This window comes from Orcinus orca, chromosome X, assembly GCF_937001465.1.
Source record: "Orcinus orca chromosome X, mOrcOrc1.1, whole genome shotgun sequence".
Classification (NCBI taxonomy): domain Eukaryota; kingdom Metazoa; phylum Chordata; class Mammalia; order Artiodactyla; family Delphinidae; genus Orcinus; species Orcinus orca.
In genome coordinates, this window is record NC_064580.1 from 40,115,452 (window position 1) to 40,138,377 (window position 22,926).

The 22,926-nt window shown below is 39.3% G+C and overlaps 1 protein-coding gene across 1 annotated transcript in view; it reads right to left on the reverse strand.

The window, feature by feature from the left end:
- EFHC2 (EF-hand domain containing 2) overlaps positions 1-22,710 on the reverse strand; it is a 200,406-nt gene extending 177,696 nt beyond the window's left edge. Inside the window, 1 exon segment of the mRNA XM_049704873.1 lies at positions 22,485-22,710. Within this exon segment, the coding sequence (XP_049560830.1) occupies positions 22,485-22,526 (42 nt within the window). The 5' untranslated portion in view covers positions 22,527-22,710.
- Positions 22,711-22,926: the final 216 nt, after the last annotated feature.

The window sequence follows — 22,926 nt, forward strand, 5'->3', positions numbered from 1 at the left end:
CTCAGAAATGCACAACCTGCCAAGACTGAATCAGGAAGAAATAAAAATATGAACAGACCAATCACAAGCACTGAAATTGAAACTGTGATTAAAAATCTTCCAACAAACACAAGCCCAGGACCAGATCGCTTCACAGGCACATTCTATCAAACATTTAGAGAAGAGCTAACACCTATCCTTCTCAAACTCTTCCAAAATATAGCAGAGGGAGTAGCACTCCCAAACTCATTCTACGAGGCCACCATCACCCTGATACCAAAACCAGACAAGGATGTCACAAAGAAAGAAAACTACAGGCCAATATCACTGATGAACATAGATGCAAAATCCTCAACAAAATACTAGCAAACAGAATCCAACAGCACATTAAAAGGATCATACACCATGATCAAGCGGGGTTTATTCCAGGAATGCAAGGATTCTTCAATATATGCAAATCAATCAACGTGATACACCATATTAACAAGTTGAAGGAGAAAAACCATATGATCATCTCAATAGAAGCAGAGAAATCTTTCGACAAAATTCAACACCCATTTGTGAAAAAAACCCTGCAGAAAGTAGGCAAAGAGGAAACTTTCCTCAACATAATAAAGGCCATATATGACAAACCCACAGCCAACATCATCCTGAATGGTGAAAAACTGAAAGCATTTCCACTAAGATCAGGAACAAGACAAGGCTGCCCACTCTCACCGCTCTTATTCAACATAGTTTTGGAAGTTTTAGCCACAGCAATCAGAGAAGAAAAGGAAATAAAAGGAATCCAAATTGGAAAAGAAGAAGTAAAGGTGTCACTGTTTGCAGATGACATGATACTATACATAGAGCAGAAAACTACTAGAGCTAATCAATGAATTTGGTAAAGTAGCAGGATACAAAATTAATGCACAGAAATCTCTGGCATTCCTGTACACTAATGATGAAAACTCTGAAAGTGAAATCAAGAAAACACTCCCATTTACCATTGCAAGAAAACGAATAAAATATTTAGTAATAAACCTACCTAAGGAGACAAAAGACCTGTATGCAGAAAATTATAAGACACTGATGAACGAAATTAAAGATGATACAAATAGAGGGAGAGATATACCATGTTCTTGGATTGGAAGAATCAACGTTGTGAAAATTACTACCCAAAGCAATCTACAGATTCAATGCAATCCCTATCAAACTACCACTGGCATTTTTCACAGAACTAGAACAAAAGATTTCACAATTTGTAGGGGAACACAAAGGACCCCGAATAGCCAAAGCAATCTTGAGAACAAAAAATGGAGCTGGAGGAATCAGGCTCCCTGACTTCAGACTATACTACAAAGCTACAGTAATCAAGACAGTATGGTACTGGCACAAAAACAGAAAGATAGATCAATGGAACAGGATAGAAAGCCCAGAGATAAATCCATGCACATATGGTCACCTTATCTTTGATAAAGGAGGCAGGAATGTACAGTGGAGAAAGGACAGCCTCTTCAATAAGTGGTTCTGGGAAAACTGGACAGGTACATGTAAAAGTATGAGATTAGATCACTCCCTAACACCATACAAAAAACTAAGCTCAAAATGGATTAAGGACCTAAATGTAAGGCCAGAAACTATCAAACTGTGAGAGGAAAACATAGGCAGAACACTATGACATAAATCACAGAAGACCCTTTTTGACCTACCTCCTAGAGAAACGGAAATAAAAACAAAAATAAACAAATGGGACCTAATGAAACTTCAAAGCTTTTGCACAGCAAAGGAAACCATAAACAAGACCAAAAGACAACCGTCAGAATGGGAGAAAATATTTGCCAATGAAGCAACTGACAAAGGATTAATCTCCAAAATTTATAAGCAGCTCATGCAGCTTAATAACATAAAAACAAACAACCCAATCCAAAAATGGGCAGAAGACCTAAATAGACATTCCTCCAAAGAAGATATACAGACTGCCAACAAACACATGAAAGAATGCTCAACATCACTAATCATTAGAGAAATGCAAATCAAAACTACAATGAGATATCATCTCACACCAGTCAGAATGGCCGTCATCAAAAAGTCTAGAAACAATAAATGCTGGAGAGGGTGTGGAGAAAAAGGAACCCTCTTGCACTGTTGGTGGGAATGTAAATTGATACAGCCACTGTGGAGAACAGTATGGAGGTTCCTTAAAAAACTACAAATAGAACTACCATATGACCCAGCAATCCCACTACTGGGCATATACCCTGAGAAAACCATAATGCAAAAGGAATCACGTACCAAAATGTTCATTGCAGCTCTATTTACAATAGCCCGGAGGTGGAAACAACGTAAGTGTCCATCATCGGATGAATGGATAAAGAAGATGTGGCACATATATACAATGGAATATTACTCAGCCATAAAAAGAAACGAAATTGAGCTATTTGTAATGAGGTGGATAGACCTAGAGTCTGTCATACAGAGTGAAGTAAGTCAGAAAGAGAGAGACAAATATTGAATGCTAACACATATATATGGAATTTAAGAAAAAAAATGTCATGAAGAACCTGGGGTAAGACAGGAATAAAGACACAGACCTACTAGAGAATGGACTTGAGGATATGGGGAGGGGTAAGGTAAGCGGTGACAAAGCGAGAGAGAGGCATGGACATATATACACTACCAAACGTAAGGTAGATAGCTAGTGGGAAGCAGCTGCATAGCACAGGGAGATCAGCTCGTGCTTTGTGATCACCTGGAGGGGTGGGATAGGGATGGTGGGAGGGAGGGAGACGCAAGAGGGAAGAGATACGGGAACATATGTATATATATAACTGATTCATTTTGTTGTAAAGCAGAAACTAACACACCATTGTAAAGCAATGATACTCCAATAAAGATGTTTAAAAAAAAACAGTTTGGTAGTTTTTTTTTATAAAACTAAACATGCAATTATCTTAAGATCCAGCAATTGCACTCTTGGGCATCTATCCCAGAAAATGAAAACACATGTCCACATCGAAACCTGTACATGAATTTTTGTTAGCAGCTTTATTCTTAACAACCAAACGCTGGAAATATCCCAGATATCCTTCAACAGGTAAATGGTTAAAGAAACTGTGGTACATACACAGAATACTACTCAGTGATAAAATGAACAACTGATAAACACAACTACCTGGATAAATCTCCAGAGAATTATGCCAAGTGAAAAAAAAATCCCAAGAGGTACATACTTTATGATTCCATTTATCTAATATTTTCAAAGTAATACAATTTTAGATATGGAGAACAGGAATTAGGATGTGGTGAGGAACGGCAAGATGGGGTGGGGGGAAGTGCAGAGGTTGATGGGAAGGAGGTAAGTGTGGTTATAAAAGGGCAACAGGAGGGATCCTTGTGATAATGGGACTGTTCCATATCTTTACTGTCATGGTGGTCACAGTAACCTATACATGTAATGAACTGTATAGACGAAATGCACACACGCAAATGAGTACAAGTAAAACTGGGAAAATCTGATCAGTATGTTACATTAACGTTAATATCCTGGTTGCACTATTATACTATAGTTTTGCAATGTTACCAATGGGAAGGTGGGTAAAGGGTACACAGGATCTCTCTCTGTATTATTTCTTATAGCTGCATGTAAATGTACAAGTATCTCCATAAAAATTTCAATTAACAATAAAAGGAAAGAGAGGGTTTACTTTCCTCAGTAACTAGGAGAGGTTCTACTCAGGTGCCTTTTATAAGGTATTAAGTATGAACGTGAATACAGATGAGCAATGAATGACTGAAGTCTCACAGAAATGAGATGGAAGATAGTCCTATAAATGACAAAACAAACATCTCTGTTTCAATTATCAAACACAAGTGAAGAAGAAAAGGTGGTCTAAATTAACCATTAATCCATGTGAACTGACCTGGTCTCCCCCCAAACTCTAGCAGTTTGTTACCATTCTCTTCTTTGGAATGCCAAATACACAGTTAGGAAAGCAAAGAATTTGGCCTTCAACTGGCCAAGCTTGTCACTTTGTCACAGTGGAGTTCCCAGGTCAAATTCCGGCATCCTGGGGCCTGGTTAATGAGGGAGTGAAAATGCCTACCTCTCCCTTCTTTTTGCTTTGCAGAACCCCCCCCCCCACACACACACACACAAAGCTGGCTCTGCCCTTTCTACAACTGTAGGAACAGGATAAACTCAGGAAATGACCCAAGAAGTCCCTTTACATTTGTACTAGTGCGTATCTGGAATCCTGTTCTTGGGAGACTGGTCTGCTAAAGGGTCCTGCCTGAATAATGCACAGAGAAAAATCTGCTGCCTCCAGAAAAAGCCAAACTGGATGCCAACAAGGAAAAGAGAAGCTTCCCACTGCATGGCACAACAGGCCACAGAGAGGCTTTGAGTCACAACTTGCATGGTGACATCTTCAGGCTGTCCTGGCTGCTTTGTATAAACCATGTATCCTGAGAGGCTTATCGCCGATTTAAGTCACAAAAGTAAATGCCTTTCTTCCTCCTTTATATTCACTCTTGCTAAAATAAATATTTTTTTCCCACAGGGGCGGTGGAAAACACTCGTGAGTAGCATTCCAAAGATGATTCTCCCAAACTGTGTCTATCCCCGCTAGTTTCTAGGCATGGCTGCTACAGGTAGACAGGGGCAATCGACAGGCACCTACTCATGGCCTGCCCTGGGTAAGGAGGGGCAACCCAAAGGGCATCAATCCTAGTTTCCCAGTCAGCTGAGGAATGTTACAACCACACATAAAGAATGAAAAACACAACATAGCCAATAAGCCAGTAAATGAGTGGTCTGGACAATATGAGTGTTCAGGGTTATGGAGCCAGAGAGATGGCTCCTGCTGAGATGATCAGGGAAGGCTTTAATGAGGAGGGGGGATTAGAGCCAGGTTTCGAGGGAAGACTAGGATCTGGATGGGAAGAGGAAGAGGTATGAGAATGCTGTTGGGGAAGGGGGCAAGTAAACCAATAGTTGAGTGGAAAAGTCCAAAATATATTCAAAGGACAGACAGTGAGCTTACTGGTTTAACTGGAGTGTTAGGTTTGTTTTCCATTATGAAAAAGAAGATTGTTAAGAAAGAATGGTACTGTTTGAATTTTTACAATGATAATATACTCGTGTTACTTGTATAATTAAAAAACACAGGAGAATTTCCAAGATGGCAGAAGAGTAAGATGTGGAGATCACCTTCCTCCCCACAGATACACCAGAAATACATCTACACGTGCAACAGCTCCTACAGAACACCTACTGAACGCCGGCAGAAGACCTCAGACCTCCCAAAAGGCAAGAACCCCCCCACGTACCTGGGTAGGGCAAAAGAAAAAAGAGTAAACAGAGACAAAAGAATAGGGACGGGACCTGCACCAGTGGGAGGGAGTCGTCAAGGAGAAAACGTTTCCACACACTAGGAAGCCCCTTCACGGGCGGAGACTGCGGGTGGTGGAGGGGGAAGCTTCGGAGCCATGGAGGAGAGCACAGCAACAGGGGTGCAGAGGGCAAAGCAGGGAGATTCCCGCACAGAGGATCAGGGACAACCGGCACTCACCAGTCGGAGAGGCTTGTCTGCTCACTGGCCGGCGCGGGCGGGGCTGGGAGCTGAAGCTCGGGCTTCGGTCGGAGCGCCAGGAGAGAACTGGGGTTGGCGGCGTGAACACAGCCTGCAGGGGGTTAGTGCGCCACGGCTGGCCGGGAGGGAGTCCGGGGAAAAGTCTGGACCTGCCGAAGAGGCAAGAGACTTTTTCTTCCCTCTTTGTTTCCTGGTGCGTGAGGAGAGGGGATTAAGAGCGCCGCTTAAAGGAGCTCCAGAGACAGGCGCGAGCCGCGGCTAAGAGCGCGGACCTCAGAGACAGGCATGAGGCGCTAAGGCTGCTGCTGCTGCCACCAAGAAGCCTGTGTGCGAGCACAGGTCACTATCCACAACCCCCTTCCGGGGAGCCTCTGCAGCCCGCCACTGCCAGGGTCCCAGGATCCAGGGACAACTCCCCCGGGAGAACGCACAGCGCGCCTCAGGCTGGTGCAATATCATACCAACCTCTGTCACCGAAGGCTCACCCCGCGCTCCGTACCCCTCTCTGCCCCCGGCCTGAGTGAGCCAGAGCCCCCGAATCAGCGGCCCCTTTAACCCCATCCTGTCTGAGTGAAGAACAGACGCCCTCCGGTGACCTACACGCAGAGGCGGGGCCAAATCCAAAGCTGAGCCCCTGGGAGCTGTGAGAACAAAGAAGAGAAAGGGAAATCTCTCCCAGCAGCCTCAGAAGCAGCGGATTAGAGCTCCACAATCAACTTGATGTACCCTGCATCTGTGGAATACATGAATACACAACGAATCATCTCAAATTGAAGAGGTGGACTTTGAGAGCAAGATTTATGATTTTTTCCCCTTTTCCTCTTTTTGTGAGTGTGTATGTGTATGCTTCTGTGTGAGATTTTGTTTGTATAGCTTTGCTTCCACCATTTGTCCTAGGGTTCTATCTGTCTGTTTTTTTATTTTATTTTTTCTCTTAATAATCATTTTTTTATTTTAAAACTTTATTTTATTTTACTTTACCTTCTTTCTTTCTTTTTTGCCTTCCTTCCCTCCCTCCCTCCCTCCCTCCCTCCTTTGTTTCTCCTTCTCCTTCTCCTTCTTCTCTTTCTCCTTCTCCTTCTTCTACTAATTCTTTCTTTCTACTTTTTCTCCCTTTTATTCTGAGCCGTGTGGATGAAAGGCTCTTGGTGCTGCAGCCAGGAGTCAGTGCTCTGCCTCTGAGGTGGGAGAGCGAACTTCAGGACACTGGTCCACAAGAAACCTCCCAGCTACACATAATATCAAATGGCAAAAATCTCCCAGAGATCTCCATCTCAACACCAGCACCCAGCTTCACTCAACGACCAGCAAGCTACAGTGCTGGACATCCTATGCCAAACAACTAGCAAGACAGGAACACAACCCCATCCATTAGCAGAGAGGCTGCCTAAAATCATAACAAGTCCACAGACACCCCAAAACACACCAACAGACGTGGACCTGCCCACCAGAAAGACAAGATCCAGCCTCATCCACCAGAACACAGGCACTAGTCCCCTCCACCAGGAAGCCTACACAACACACTGAACCAACCTTAGCCACTGGGGGCAGACACCAAAAACAACAGGAACTACGAACCTTCAGCCTGCAAAAAAGGAGACCCCAAACACAGTAAGATAAGCAAAATGAAAAGACAGAAAAACACACCGCAGATGAAGGAGCAAGATAAAAACCCATCAGACCTAACAAATGAAGAGGAAATAGGCAGTCTACCTGAAAAAGAATTCAGAATAATGATAGTAAGGTTGATCCGAAATCTTGGAGATAGAATGGACAATAGAATGGACAAAATGCAAGAATCAGTTAACAAGGACCTAGAAGAACTAAAGATGAAACAAACAACGATAAACAACACAATAAATGAAATGAAAAATACTCTAGATGGGATCAATAGCAGAATAACTGAGGCAGAAGAACGGATAAGTGACCTGGAAGATAAAATAGTGGAAATAACTACTGCAGAGCAGAATAAAGAAAAAAGAATGAAAAGAACGGAGGACAGTCTCAGAGACCTCTGGGACAACATTAAACACACCAACATTCGAATTATAGGGGTTCCAGAAGAAGAAGAGAAAAAGAAAGGGACTGAGAAAATATTTGAAGGGATTATAGTGGAAAACTTCCCTAACATGGGAAAGGAAATAGTTAATCAAGTCCAGGAAGCACAGAGAGGCCCATACAGGATAAATCCAAGGAGAAATACGCCAAGACACATATTAATCAAACTGTCAAAAATTAAATACAAAGAAAACATATTAAAAGCAGCAAGAAAAAAACAACAAATAACACACAAGGGAATCCCCATAAGGTTAACAGCTGATCTCTCAGCAGAAACTCTGCAAGCCAGAAGGGACTGGCAGGACATATTTAAAGTGATGAAGGAGAAAAACCTGCAACCAAGATTACTCTACCCAGCAAGGCTCTCATTCAGATTTGATGGAGAAATTGAAACCTTTACAGACAAGCAAAACCTGAGAGAGTTCAGCACCACCAAACCAGCTCTACAACAACTGCTAAAGGAATTTCTCTAGGCAAGAAACACAAGAGAAGGAAAAGACCTACAATAACGAACCAAAAACAATTTAGAAAATGGGAATAGGAACATACATATCGATAATTACCTTAAATGTAAATGGACTAAATGCTCACACCAAAAGACACAGATTGGTTGAATGGATACAAAAACAAGACCCTTATATATGCTGTCTAGAAGAGACCCACTTCAGACCTAGAGACACATACAGACTGAAAGTGAGGGGATGGAAAAAGATATTTCATGCAAATGGAAACCAAAAGAAAGCTGGAGTAGCAATTCTCATATCACACAAAATAGACTTTAAAATAAAGACTATTAGAAGAGACAAAGAAGGACACTACATAATGATCAAGGGATCGATCAAAGAAGAAGATATAACAATTGTAAATATTTATGCACCCAACATAGGAGCACCTCAATACATAAGGCAAATACTAACAGCCATCAAAGGGGAAATCGACAGTAACACATTCATAGTAGGGAACTTTAACACCCACTTTCACCAATGGACAGATCATCCAAAATGAAAATAAATAAGGAAACACAAGCTTTACATGATACATTAAACAAGATGGACTTAATTGATATTTATAGGACATTCCATCCAAAAACAACAGAATACACATTTTTCTCTAGTGCTCATGGAACATTCTCCAGGATAGATCATATCTTGGGTCACAAATCAAGCCTTGGTAAATTTAAGAAAGTTGAAATTGTATCAAGTATCTTTTCCGACCACAGCACTATGAGACTAGGTATCAATACAAGAAAAGATCTGTAAAAAATACAAACACATGGAGGCTAAACAATACACTACTTAATAACGAAGTGATCACTGAAGAAATCAAACAGGAAATAAAAAAATACCTAGAAACAAATTACAATGGAGACACGACTACCCAAAATCTATGTGATGCAGCAAAAGCAATTCTAAGAGGGAAGTTTATAGCAATACAATCCTACCTTAAGAAACAGGAAACATCTCGAATAAACAACCTAACCTTGCACCTAAAGCAATTAGAGAAAGAAGAATAAAAAAACCCTAAGGTTAGCAGAAGGAAAGAAATCATAAAAATCAGATCAGAAATAAATGAAAAAGAAATGAAGGAAACGATAGCAAAGATCAATAAAACTAAAGCTGGTTCTTTGAGAAGATAAACAAAATAGATAAACCATTAGCCAGAGTCATCAAGAAAAAAAGGGAAAAGACTCAAATCAATAGAATTAGAAATGAAAAAGGAGAAGTAACAACTGACACTGCACAAATACAAAAGATCATGAGAGATTACTACAAGCAACTCTATGCCACTAAAATGGACAACCTGGGAGAAATGGACAAATTCTTAGAAATGCACAACCTGCCAAGACTGAATCAGGAAGAAATAAAAATATGAACAGACCAATCACAAGCACTGAAATTGAAACTGTGATTAAAAATCTTCCAACAAACAAAAGCCCAGGACCAGATGGCTTCACAGGCGCATTCTATCAAACATTTAGAGAAGAGCTAACACCTATCCTTCTCAAACTCTTCCAAAATACAGCAGAGGGAGGAACACTCCCAAATTCATTCTACGAGGCCACCATCACCCTGAGAGCAAAATGAGACAAGGATGTCACAAAGAAAGAAAACTACAGGCCAATATCACTGATGAACATAGATGCAAAAATCCTCATCAAAATACTAGCAAACAGAATCCAACAGCACATTAAAAGGATCATACACCATGATTAAGTGGGGTTTATTCCAGGAATGCAAGGATTCTTCAATATACGCAAGTCAATCAATGTGATACACCATATTAACAAATTGAAGGAGAAAAACCATATGATCATCTCAATAGATGCAGAGAAAGCTTTCGACAAAATTCAACACCCATTTATGATAAAAATCCTGCAGAAAGTAGGCATAGAGGGAACTTTCCTCAACATAATAAAGGCCATATATGAAAAACCCACAGCCAACATCATCCTCAATGGTGAAAAACTGAAAGCATTTCCACTAAGATCAGGAACAAGACAAGGTTGCCCACTCTCACCAGTCGTATTCAACATAGTTTTGGAAGTTTTAGCCACAGCAATCAGAGAAGAAAAGGAAATAAAAGGAATCCAAATCAGAAAAGAAGTAAAGCTGTCACTCTTTGCAGATGACTTGATACTATACATAGAGAATCCTAAACTTGCTACCAGAAAACTACTAGAGCTGATCAATGAGTTTGGTAAAATTGCAGGATACAAAATTAATGCACAGAAATCTCTGGCATTCCTATACACTAATGATGAAAAATCTGAAAGTGAAATCAAGAAAACACTCCCATTTACTATTGCAACAAAAAGAATAAAATATCTAGGAATAAACCTACCTAAGGAGACAAAAGACCTGTATGCAGAAAATTATAAGACACTGATGAACGAAATTAAAGATGATACAAATAGATGGATTGGTTTGGAAGAATCAACATTGTGAAAATGACTCTACTACCCAAAGCAATCTACAGATTCAATGCAATCCCTATCAAACTACCACTGGCATTTTTCACAGAACTAGAACAAAAAATTTCACAATTTGTATGGAAACACAAAAGACCCCGAATAGCCAAAGCAATCTTGAGAACGAAAAATGGAGCTGGAGGAATCAGGCTCCCTGACTTCAGACTATACTACAAAGCTACAGTAATCAAGACAGTATGGTACTGGCACAAAAACAGGAATATAGATCAATGGAACAGGATAGAAAGCCCAGAGATAAACCCACACACCTATGGTCACCTTATCTTTGATAAAGGAGGCAGGAATGTACAGTGGAGAAAGGACAGCCTCTTCAATAAGTGGTGCTGGGAAAACTGGACAGGTACATGTAAAAGTATGAGATTAGATTACTCCCTAACACCATATAGAAAAATAAGCTCAAAATGGATTAAAGACCTAAATGTAAGGCCAGAAACTATCAAACTCTTAGAGGAAAACATAGGCAGAACACTCTATGGCATAAATCACAGCAAGATCCTTTTTGACCCACTTCCTAGAGAAATGGAAATAAAAACAAAAATAAACAAATGGGACCTAATGAAACTTCAAAGCTTTTGCACAGCAAAGGAAACCATAAACAAGATCAAATACAACCCTCAGAATGGGAGAAAATATTTGCAAATGAAGCAACTGACAAAGGATTAATCTCCAAAATTTATAAGCAGCTCAATAACAAAAAAACAAACAACCCAATCCAAAAATGGGCAGAAGACCTAAATAGACATTTCTCCAATGAAGGTATACAGACTGCCAACAAACACATGAAAGAATGCTCAACATCATTAATCATTAGAGAAATGCAAATCAAAACTACAATGAGATATCATCTCACACCAGTCAGAATGGCCATCATCAAAAAATCTAGAAAGAATAAATGCTGGAGAGGGTGTGGAGAAAAGGGAACCCTCTTGCACTGTTGGTGGGAATGTAAATTGATACAGCCACTCTGGAGAACAGTATGGAGGTTCCTTAAAGAACTACAAATAGCACTACCATATGACCCAGCAATCCCACTACAGGGCATATACCCTGAGAAAACAATAATGCAAAAGGAATCACGTACCAAAATATTCATTGCAGCTCTATTTACAATAGTCCGGAGATGGAAACAAGCTAAGTGTCCATCATTGGATGAATGGATAAAGAAGATGTGGCACATATATACAATGGAATATTACTCAGCCATAAAAAGAAACGAAATTGAGCTATTTGTAATGAGGTGGATAGACCTAGAGTCTGTCATACAGAGTGAAGTAAGTCAGAAAGAGAAAGAGAAATACCATATGCTAACACATATATATGGAATTTAAGAAAAAAAATGTCATGAAGAACCTAGGGGTAAGACAGGAATAAAAACACAGACCTACTAGAGAATGGACTTGAGGATATGGGGAGGGGGAAGGGTAAGCTGTGACAAAGTGAGAGAGAGGCATGGACATATATACACTACCAAACGTAAAACAGATAGCTAGTGGGAAGCAGCCGCATAGCACAGGGAGATCAGCTCGGTGCTTTGTGACCACCTAGAGGGGTAGGATAGGGAGGGTGGGAGGGAGGGAGACGCAAGAGGGAAGAGATATGGGAACATATGTATATGTATAACTGATTCATTTTGTTATACAGCAGAAACTAACACACCATTGTAAAGCAATGATACTCCAATAAAGATGTAAAAAATAAATAAATAAAGTAAATTAAAAAAAAAATCTCCACCATCCGGCAAATGTGGGACAAAAAAAAAAAACAACACTAAAAAGTTTTAAAGAAAGGTATGCTAAGTCTGAGGAGAGCATCTAGACTCACAGGTTTGAGTTTCCGGCTGGTGTGGCAAACAAAGTTTCCTGGTTCCCAGCAGCCATTAATTGCTCCCTTTTCTCTTTCCCAGCTCCAAAAATAGATGGTGAAAAATCAAGCTCCCAATGTCCCTTGTAGCAAAGGATAGCCATGTGACTTAAGTTTAGCCAATAAGATGTAGGGCAGAAACCTAATGGGGGACTGAGAAACATTTTGTTTTCTGATATAAGAGCCTTCCCCCACCCCTCCTTCCTGCTTGTCTTGAACACCATTGTAAGAAGTTGTGATGTCCGGAACTGAGGCAACCATCTTGCAACCATCAGGTCACAAGCCTAAGAAAGTAAAGCCAACATTCTGAAGATGGCAAAATGGAGAGAGAAAAAGAATCTGAGTGTCCTAAGTGACATAGCTATAAAGTTCAAGACAGAATACAAAAATGACCGAAGTTAGGTGTTTGATCCCTGAATAGGCAAAGTGACTCTAATTTCTGAAATGCAAATTAACATGTAGGAATAGCAATGGAGTTTTATGTCATTTCCAAAGTTATGAATAGCAGCTTCAAGAAGTGGCCCAGGGCTTCTCTGGTGGCACAGTGGTTGGGAGTCCGCCTGCCGATGCAGGGGACACGGGTTCATGCCCCGGTCCGGGAAGATCCCACATGCTGCAGAGTGGCTGGGCCCGTGAGCCATGGCCGCTGAGCCTGCATGTCCAGAGCCTGTGCTCCTCAACGGGAGAGGCCACAACAGTGAGAGGCCCGCGTACTGCCAAAAAAAAAAAAAAAAAAAAAAAAAAAAGCGACCCAGTCTTAAATCATGTGATTTCAAGGACATTTCAATAGTTACCAGGAACAAGTAACAGAAAACTAAATCAAAACCATCCTGTGATCTGGCACAGTAAACACCTATTGTTTGTCCAGCAATTCCCCACCACCAACTCCTTTCTTTGGCTATTTATTTTTTTAACAGTTTCACTGAGGTATAATTTATACGTCATATGGTAGTTCTAATTTTAGTTTTTTTGAGGAACCTCCATACTGTTTTCCATAGTGGCTTACATTCCCACCAAGAGTGTACAAAGGGTTCCCTTTTCTCCATATCCTTGCCAACATTTGTTACTTGTGTTCTATTTGATTATAGCATTCTAAGAGGTGTGAGGTGATATCTCATTGTAGTTTTGATTTGCCTTTCTCTGATGATCAGCAATGTTGAGCATATTTTTCATGTGCCTGTTGGCCATCTGTATGTCTTCTTTGGAAAAATGTCTATTTATGTCTATTCTGCCCATTTTTAAATTGGGTTATTTGTTTTTTTGATATTGAGTTACACGAGCTGTTTATATATTTTGGATATTAGTCCCTTAACTGAGTATAGAGCCAAAGAAAATGAAAACACTAATTCAAAAAGATACATGCACCCTAATGTTCATAGCAGCATTATTTACAATAGTCAAGATGTAGAAGCAAACTGTGTCTATCATAAATTTCAATCATTTAAAATATACAATACAAAGGAGTTTACTATGATTACAAATTGCACAATCTTCGCCATAATCTAATTTCAGAACACTTTCATCATCCCAAAAAGAAACCCCATACCCATTAGCAGTTGCTCCCCACTTCCTCCCTTCCCCCACACAGGTCTAGGCAACGATTAATCTTTCTGTCACTATAGATTTGCCTATTCTGTACATTTCACATAAATGGGATCATACAATATATAGTCTTTTGCATATCGCTTGTGGTATAATGTTTTTGAGGTTCATCTATGTTGTGGTATGTATCAATATTTCATTCCTTGTTCTGGCCAAATAATATTCCATTGTATTGATATACCACATTTTGTTTATCCATTCATCAGCTGATGGACATTTGGGTTGTTTCTACTTTTTGGCTATCATGAATAATGCTGTTATGAACATTCATGTACACATTTTTTGTGGACATATGTTTTCTTTTCTCTTGGGTCTATACCTAGGAGTGCTGTATCATATAGTAACTCTATGTTTAAACTTTCGTGGAACTGCAGACTTTTCCATAGCAGCAGCACTATTATACATTCCTACCAGCAACATAAGAGGGTTTCAATTACTACACATCCTTGGCAACACTTGGTATTGTCTGTTTTGTTATAGCCATTCTAGTGAGTGTGAAGTAATATCTCATTGTGGTTTTAATTTCCATCTCTCTAATGACTAATGATATTGAGCATCTTTTCATGTGTTTATTGGATATTTGAGCGTCTTTGGAGTAATGTCTACTCAGATCTTTTGCCCATTTTTAACTGGATTATTTATCTCTTTATTGTTGAGTTTTTAGAGTTCTTTATATATACTGGATATAAATCCCTCATCATATATATGCTTTGCAACTATTTTCTCCCTGTAAAATAACTGTAGTTGCCTTTTCAGTTTTTTGATGGTTTCTTCTGAAGCACAACTTTGGCTATTTATTTCAGCCTTATTTATAATAGCAAAAGCCTGGAAATAATACAACTATACATCAAGAGAGGATGAGTTAAACAAACTATGGTATGTCCACACAATGGAGTACTATGTAGCTACAAACGGAATACACATTCCAATGGAATGAGTATAGCTCTGCATACGACTATTAAGAAATCTCCAAGATATACCTGTTAAAACGAAAAATGGAAGGTGCAAGAGATTATGTAGAGTATGCTATCATTTATTTAATAAGAGGCCATGTAAATATAGTTAAGAATTTGCTATTTTAAAAAACAAAAACAAAAAAGGAAGGATAACCCAAGCTAAATAGTTTTTTTTTTAATGTTACTTCTAGAGTGAGTGAGGGAGGGAACAAGACTGAAGGGACAGGGAGAAAAGCTAGGACTTGTCTGAATGCACCTCACTTTGTAAATTTGACTTTGAAACCACAGAAATGTTTTACTTTTACATTATAATAAAAAAAAAATTTAAGTTAAAACTGAAAAGCAACAATCAACCTAACTGGGTATTGAGTTGGTGACTTAACCATACTTAAATGAAATTAAAACCCAATAATTTGACCATACATTCCTAGGGGGATAAATCCTAAAAACAGTAAGAAATACAAAGAAATCTTAACCTATTTTCAAAACTCAAATTGTTAATAATAACGTTATTATTACTCAAAAACTATTATATGGATATATATTTTTATTTATGGTAGGATAAAGCAAGTAATGTCCTTATGAATCAAGATTTCAATGTAAGTAAAAGATAAATAATCAAAGAAGTTAAATAAAATTCCTATAATCCTTACTTAGCATTTCAAATATCAGTGTGGATTCATGTGGTATTTTATCTTTAAAAATGTATACATATTTTCTAGCCTTGTTTTAAGAGAATGAAAATTCAAGCCATAGACTGGGAGAAAATATTTGTAAACCACATATCCAACAACGGACTTGTATCCGGAATATATAAAGAACTCTCAAAACTCAACAGTAAGGAAACAACTCAATTAAAGATGGGCAAAAGACACAAACACACATTTCACCAAAGAGGATATACGGATGGCAAATAAGCACATGAAAAGATGTTCAACATCATTCCTAAGCCATTAGGGAAATAAAAGTTTAAATCAGGATGAGTTACCACTATACACCTATGAGATTGGCTAGAATCCAAACACTGCCCATGCCAAATGCTCTCGAGAATCCGGAAGAACAGGAACTCTCATTTGTTGCTGGTGAGAACGCAAAATGGTACAGCCACTTTGGAAGACTGTTCAGCAATTTCTTATAAAATTAAACATACACCTATGGCCAGTTCCAAATTTACATGAAAATCAAGGATCCTGCCATTCATAGGAAAGCAGTGAGCATTTTGCTGCAGTTTTCAACTTCTCACATATATAAGCAAAGCTTTCCTTGTTTAACAAGTATCAAGAGAAAGGTGAGAAATCTTCTCATTTCGGTTGAAAATGAAATCTGTGAGTGCTTATCTCAAATTTGACTCAGAATTACGTGTCTATGTGGCAAAATACAAGCATCGGTTTCACACTGAAGAGCTAATTTTTATTCTTTATTTTTAGTTTAAAAAATCATATTCTTGTGTATATAGGTCTACAAGGAGATTAAGATTATAATGATTGTATAACTGCCTATATTTGAGCCTGATCATGCCAGTCAGTAAAAAAACCTTAATTTTTAGGTCTCACATAAAATTGTGTCTTAGGCTCTATTTTTATTCATATTGCTTTGTCAATATGATTTTAGTAGCTTTGCTTATTTAACACTGTCTATATTTTCATGTTGTAAACAGCATTAATTAAAATGAATTTATAACCTTAATTTAAATTAAATCAACTGAACCTACTTTTTGAAAAAGTAAATCCCACCTTGGATTAAAACAGTTATTTAACAGAAATGTATGATGCTGCCTTATGAATTTTTTTAATGTATGAAAAGGAAACAAAGGAAAGCTAAGCTTAACTACCTGTTTGTTTCTCAAGAAAACCTGGCTAAAAGTCATTTTTTGTTTTAAAAAGGGAGAAAACTACTCTTGCTCATACCATTATACCACATTTCATACCTTACGGCACCCTCTACAGTAGAAACTCTGAGAGGATTTTTAGGCCTACTTGAATAAGGAGAAAAGAGGAGAAATCAAGTAGGAAATTTTACAATACAACAAGAAAGAAACCCTTGACATTTCCCCTAGTACACTCCCACTGGTGTTAGAGTTGAGATCCCTTGTGAGAAAAGGAAACCACACAGACTAGGTTAATTAATTTGCTGAAATCAACAAATCCACAGAAAACTATTACTCTTTACTCAAAAAGACAATTATTATTGGATCACTACATCTACAACTCATGGATCATGCTAAGGTACCATGGGCTATAGAAATCATCTTTATGCAGGAGTTCTCCAAGACCTGAAAATCATTTCAAAGGTTCCTCTGGGGTAAAAAGATTGTGGGATGATGAAAATATGTTGGAACTAGTTAGATAGAGGTGACAGTTGCAAAACACTGTGAATGTACTAAATGCCACTGAATTGTACACTTTGAAATGGTTAATGGTTTACTTTATGTTATGTGAATTGTACCTTAATAAAAAACAAAAAAACACTGAGAAAGGCTGACTAGGATCAGTTGAGACTTCCTGAAGGGTAAGAGACTAGATTTGGCCTTGAAGGATGTTGAAGATCAGAATTTAAATCAGAGGCAAGAACTGGTGGAGATGGCTCTAACGAGAGTGTTTTTCAAACGCTGACTGCCACAATAACAAACAGATTTTAGCGCAACCCAGTTCACGTACACACATGACAGAAACAAAAGTTCATGAAACAATACTTACTCTTCCCAAGCATAATACACTGATTCTTTTATTCTATTCTACCGTATTCTGTTTATTTTTTTTTCCTTTTTCTTTTTCCTAAATCCTGGTCATGATTCATTAAATTGATTTCACAAAATGAGTGACAAACTCTAATGGCCTGGGGTCTCAGGTTAAGGGCTTTGGACCTGATGCAGGTTATTTTAAGGCCATGGAATTGACCACTAAGAACATAGTCAGGAATCTGCCGGCAGAATTTTAGGCTGGAAAACCCTCTACCTTGTGAATAAAGTGATTGTTTTACGATTATATTTGTCACTGAGCTAAACTTAGATTGGCTTAGCTAACACCACACAATGAAATCAATATGTGTACTATGTAGTACTTATAGTTTTTCTCTCTCAGTTGTTTATCATTTAAATTGCTGGTAAATTTCCCAAAGAGTGATTTTTCCTACATTAATATATAGGCTTATAGTAATCTAGATAAAAATAAATTTCAAGGTATTTCTGTAAGAGAGACAGTTTCTAAATATGTTTTATTTTACTGTTGTGAATTCAAAAAATTTCTTTTTCTTCTTAAGGAAACAGTTGCTTCACTATAAGTTAGAGGATGGACTATTTACGACAAACCCTCCTAAGATGGTGGCGAGGTAGCTTCATAAAAAACAGAAAGTGTGCTCCTCATTATTCATTAGAGACATTCAGGATCAGCTACACAACCATCTGTCTAAAATGCTGTAGAAAGGATTTTCAGCTTTGGCTGGAAGTGTCCCTTTTAACTTTAATATCCTATCATTCTTGACAATATGCCTGAGATTCTCTTAGCTCAATACAAATCCAGCATGTAAATTCTTGGAAAAAAGATACTTCGGGTCTGGAATTGTGATCTTTCCCTAAGGTTTGCAATTAATTCACATCAGAATAATTTTAACGTCATCAGTGATACAAATGCTTATATTTTAGAAAGCACAATACTTCTTGTATTTCAGATATAGAAGGAGAGGTTGCACATCACCTAGCTGTGGACAGAAACCAATCTATCGCTCCTGACTGACTACCAGCAGCTAATTAAGGGGGGGAGCAAGTTCTTTTTTTAATTTCTAAGAAAAAGCGTAAAAGTTAGTTAGCTTGTGTTATAATTTTAAACCCAAACAGCCAGTAATTATGCTATCTCCAGGAGGCCAAGGTTTTTCTCTCAATAATTTAATTAAGCAGACAAAGCTCTGTAATAGGCAGGAGGGAGGCGGGGATAGAAAGGCCAGATTTGGCTTTACTGACTCTCTGACCATTCTGTGCCAGAGAACATCCAATCTTTTAACTAAGTGCAAGGTTTTAAAAATATCAATTTTTTGGCAACACATAGCACCTTTAACCCCAAGGCTAGTGTAACAATTTTTTTAATGCAGCCACCTGCTTTGGGCACATACTAGGACACTCAGTATATAAATACTGATTTGTTGAATGACAGCCCAAGGTATCTAATAAGTATACTGTCATTCTCTAGTTCTCACACACACACACCCTCCTATTGGTCTGAGGCATGAAGTAAATAAATATTTTTTTAAATACACTCACAAGTCTAGAAGCAGACCCACACATATTTTGGATACTTGACTTATGACAAAAGTAGCTCTGCGGAGAAGTGGAGAAAAGGTGGCCATTTCTAAAAAACGTATTAAGGACAACAGAACCCAAATGGAGTTGCTTATGCTAAGCCCCATGTTACCAATCTGAAATTCAACTTAGTTACAGTTTCAGCTCTCCCAGAAATAGAATCTTAAACCAATCAACCATGAGTCTCCTAATCAGCATTAGTTAGGTAATCTGCCTGAGAAACCCCTGCCATTCCCTATAAGGAAAGTAACCTTACAATAACCAATCCGATTTTTTGCCTAGTACAACTTCCCTACAAAATCTCTTGCCTTGTATAGCTCTTCAGAGCTCCTTTCCATCTGCCTGATTCATTAATCACTGAATAAAGCCAGTAAAGCTCTTCAAAATTTACTCAGAATTGTGTTCTTTAACAAATGGCTCTGGGTTAACTGAATATCCACATGGGGAAAAATACAACCTGACCCCTCTACCTCTTTTCATACACACACACGAAAATGTATTCTAGTTAGATTATAGGTCTAAACATGAAAGGTAAAAACAACGAAATTTCCAGATGACACAGGAAAATATCATCATGACTTGGTGTAAGGAACTATTTCTTAAATAGGAAACCAAAAGCACTAATTTAAAGGAAAAATTCTTCATCAAAAACATCATTAAGAGAGTAAAAAGGCCAACCACAGACTAAAAGACACTTATAACACAAATATCTGACAAAGGAGTCATATCCAAAATCTATGTAGAACTCCTACAAATCACTAAGAAAAGGGCAGGCAACCCACCAGAGATTAGACAAACGACAAATAGACACCACACAAAAGACAATATCCAAATGACCAATAAATGTGTGAAATGTGCTCAATTTCGTTAGGAATCAGAGAATCGTGGATTAAAACGACAGAGTCACACTACGCCCACTGACCAAAACAACTAAAATTTAAGAGACTAACAATATCAAGTGTTAGAAAGGCTATGGAGCAACAGGAACATAAAATGCTGGTGGGAATTTAAATTGGGATAAGCGCTGTGACAGCATCCACCAAAGCTGAACATAAGAATGCCATTTGAAAAATTAAAAATTAAAAAAATATATTAAAAAAAGAACTTTACTAAAAACAAAAAAAAAGAATACCATTTGATCTGGCAATTGTACTGAGAGACATGAACAGGAATAGTCCCAGCAAAGTATTCTTAATAACCCCAAACAAACCAAATCTCTATCAAGAGTAAAATGTGTATATAAATGATGTCATACTCATACAGTGGAATACTCTAGAGCAATGAAAACATACAAACTATCTCTAAAGACAGCCACATGAACAAATCCCACAAACAATGTTGAGCTTAAAAAAAAAAAAAAAGCCAGTCACAAAAGAATAAAAACCGGACATTTGCACTGACAGAAATTTCAAAAGCAAGCCAAACCGAACTATAGTGGTAGCAGCCAGGAGAGGGGTTGCCTTTGGAGAATAGAGAAGGGGTAAAGACCAGAAAGGGTCATAGGTAGGGTTGCCATGTAAAATACAAGCTGCTCAGTTAAATTTGAATTTCAGATAAACAACAAAGAATCTTTTAATATATGTAGATCCCATGCAATATTTGGGACATGTATTTTTACTTGGTAAATCCGGCAACCCTAGTCAACGTTGATGCTTTGGGAGTCCTGGTAATATTTTCTATTTTGATGTTCATTCTGTGATCATCCATTGTGCACTTTTCTGTATATGTGTTATACTTCACAAATTTTTAAAAAAGCAAAAGTACACTCAGTGCAGCCTTGCAGATTTTAAAATATCTCATTCAACCACTGTTCTTCCTTCCCACCCTTAGTCACTGCATGTGAGAGCTGTGGATCTGAAGTGTTGCTAGGCCCAAAGCTGTGGGATCTACGTTCAATTTTGATTACAATTACTTTTACACAGCATGCTTCTTTACTTCTGGAATCTTTTTTCATGCCCTGCCTTTCAGGGGTCTTACTTAATTTGTGTGACTGGCTTAATCTTACCAAAGGGCAACCTTAGGTTGGAAGGCCAGCCTCTACACGTCAGCCAAGAAATGCACAAACCAGTGGTCAAGAAACAAGTTGAACTGGCCAGCTAACCTGTGGGGGTCAGAGTGCAGTGGCCTGAAGCTATAAAGATAAGTGGTACTTTAGGGCCAACAACTTGGATGCAGACACTGTTCAGGATCCAGAAAGTCGAATGCTTCAATCTGCTGCCTGCTTTCTAAACTTAACAGAGGTTTACACAAATACCTTGAGTGGCTCCAGCAAGTTCCCTCCCATCAGTGTATTACTTACCTACTTCCTACAGACACAACTGGAAAACCCAAGTAAAGAGTAGTGACCAGTGCAAACAAAAACCTGAATCATTTTCCTGCTGTGGTTTAAATAAGATGCTATTTACTGGCAAAAGTTCTTGCATGCTCAGGGTTTTTAATGTTGTTGTGTTGTGTCGTTTGGTACTTTCATCTTGTTTCGAAATGAGCCATTCCCAATTCTAAATGAAGAAAGAACTCCAACTTTGGATCCTTCACTATAAAGTTTAGGATAAACTTTATAGGCAGGTGGAACCCTTATCTGCCCCCTACCAGCCTTGAGAGTGCCAGGTTTCTTCACTCTAATAGCAAACTCTTTCACAAAGGGTATTAAGGATCGTGATTAGGCTCCTGGGCTGTGGAGACTGGTTGCCTGGAGGGAACCCAGCTTCACCACTGAGATTGAGTAGCTCTGGCCAGTGAGTGACTGACTCATCACTCTGTGCCTCAGTTTCCTCCACTGAAAAATGGGAATTAAAAATAGTAGCTAATACAAAGGGCTGTTGGGAACATCTAATGCTGTGTAAGGTGATTAAAGCACAGCTCCTGGCACACCTTCAACGCTCAACGATGATTATCATCATCAACCTACCATCGGCTACCTTCGAGGGTCCTAACACCTATAAGGACTCTACTTCTGTATCTAACGTAGGAAAAGTATCCAGATGCAGTTGGGGAGAGGGGGAAGGGGAGGTAGAGAGTAAGGGTTCCACCAGCCTACAAATTTTGGTCCAAGCTGCGCCCCGTCCACAGAAGGCGAAGCAGCGTCACGAGGCCTCCAGTAGGGGCCGGGGGAGTGTCCACACCTGGACCCCAGACTGCGGCCGGGACCTCTGACCTCGGGCGCCCTCACTACTCACGTTGCGGTTGAAGCTGTGGCCCGGCAGCAGCGGCATCGCCATGGCTCTGAGCGTCCGAGGGTCAAGGGGCCGAGAAGAGGGGCCGGCAGGCAGCTGCCACCCTGCAGCCGCGCTGTTTGACCCCCGACCCCACGTTACCTAGAGACCGAAATAGGTGTCACGAAAGGAGAAGGGGCTTCGACAGGCCGGGAGCTCGGGGCGGGGCCGGGGCGGGGCTAGGGGAAAAGCTCCCCGCCCGCACCTCCCCCCGCCCACCCCACCCACTCAGCTGGGTACGGGTCTCCCGAGGCTTTTCTCTCTACACACATTGTGCAAACACAAAGGCTGACGACCGCACCATTCCCCGCCCCCGGGGCTCGCTGGTTTAACCCTTGGATAGGGCTCAAAGCCTTTCATGTACTGAAGCTCCTCTGTTGCTTGCACATTTCTTGCCATTTGGTTA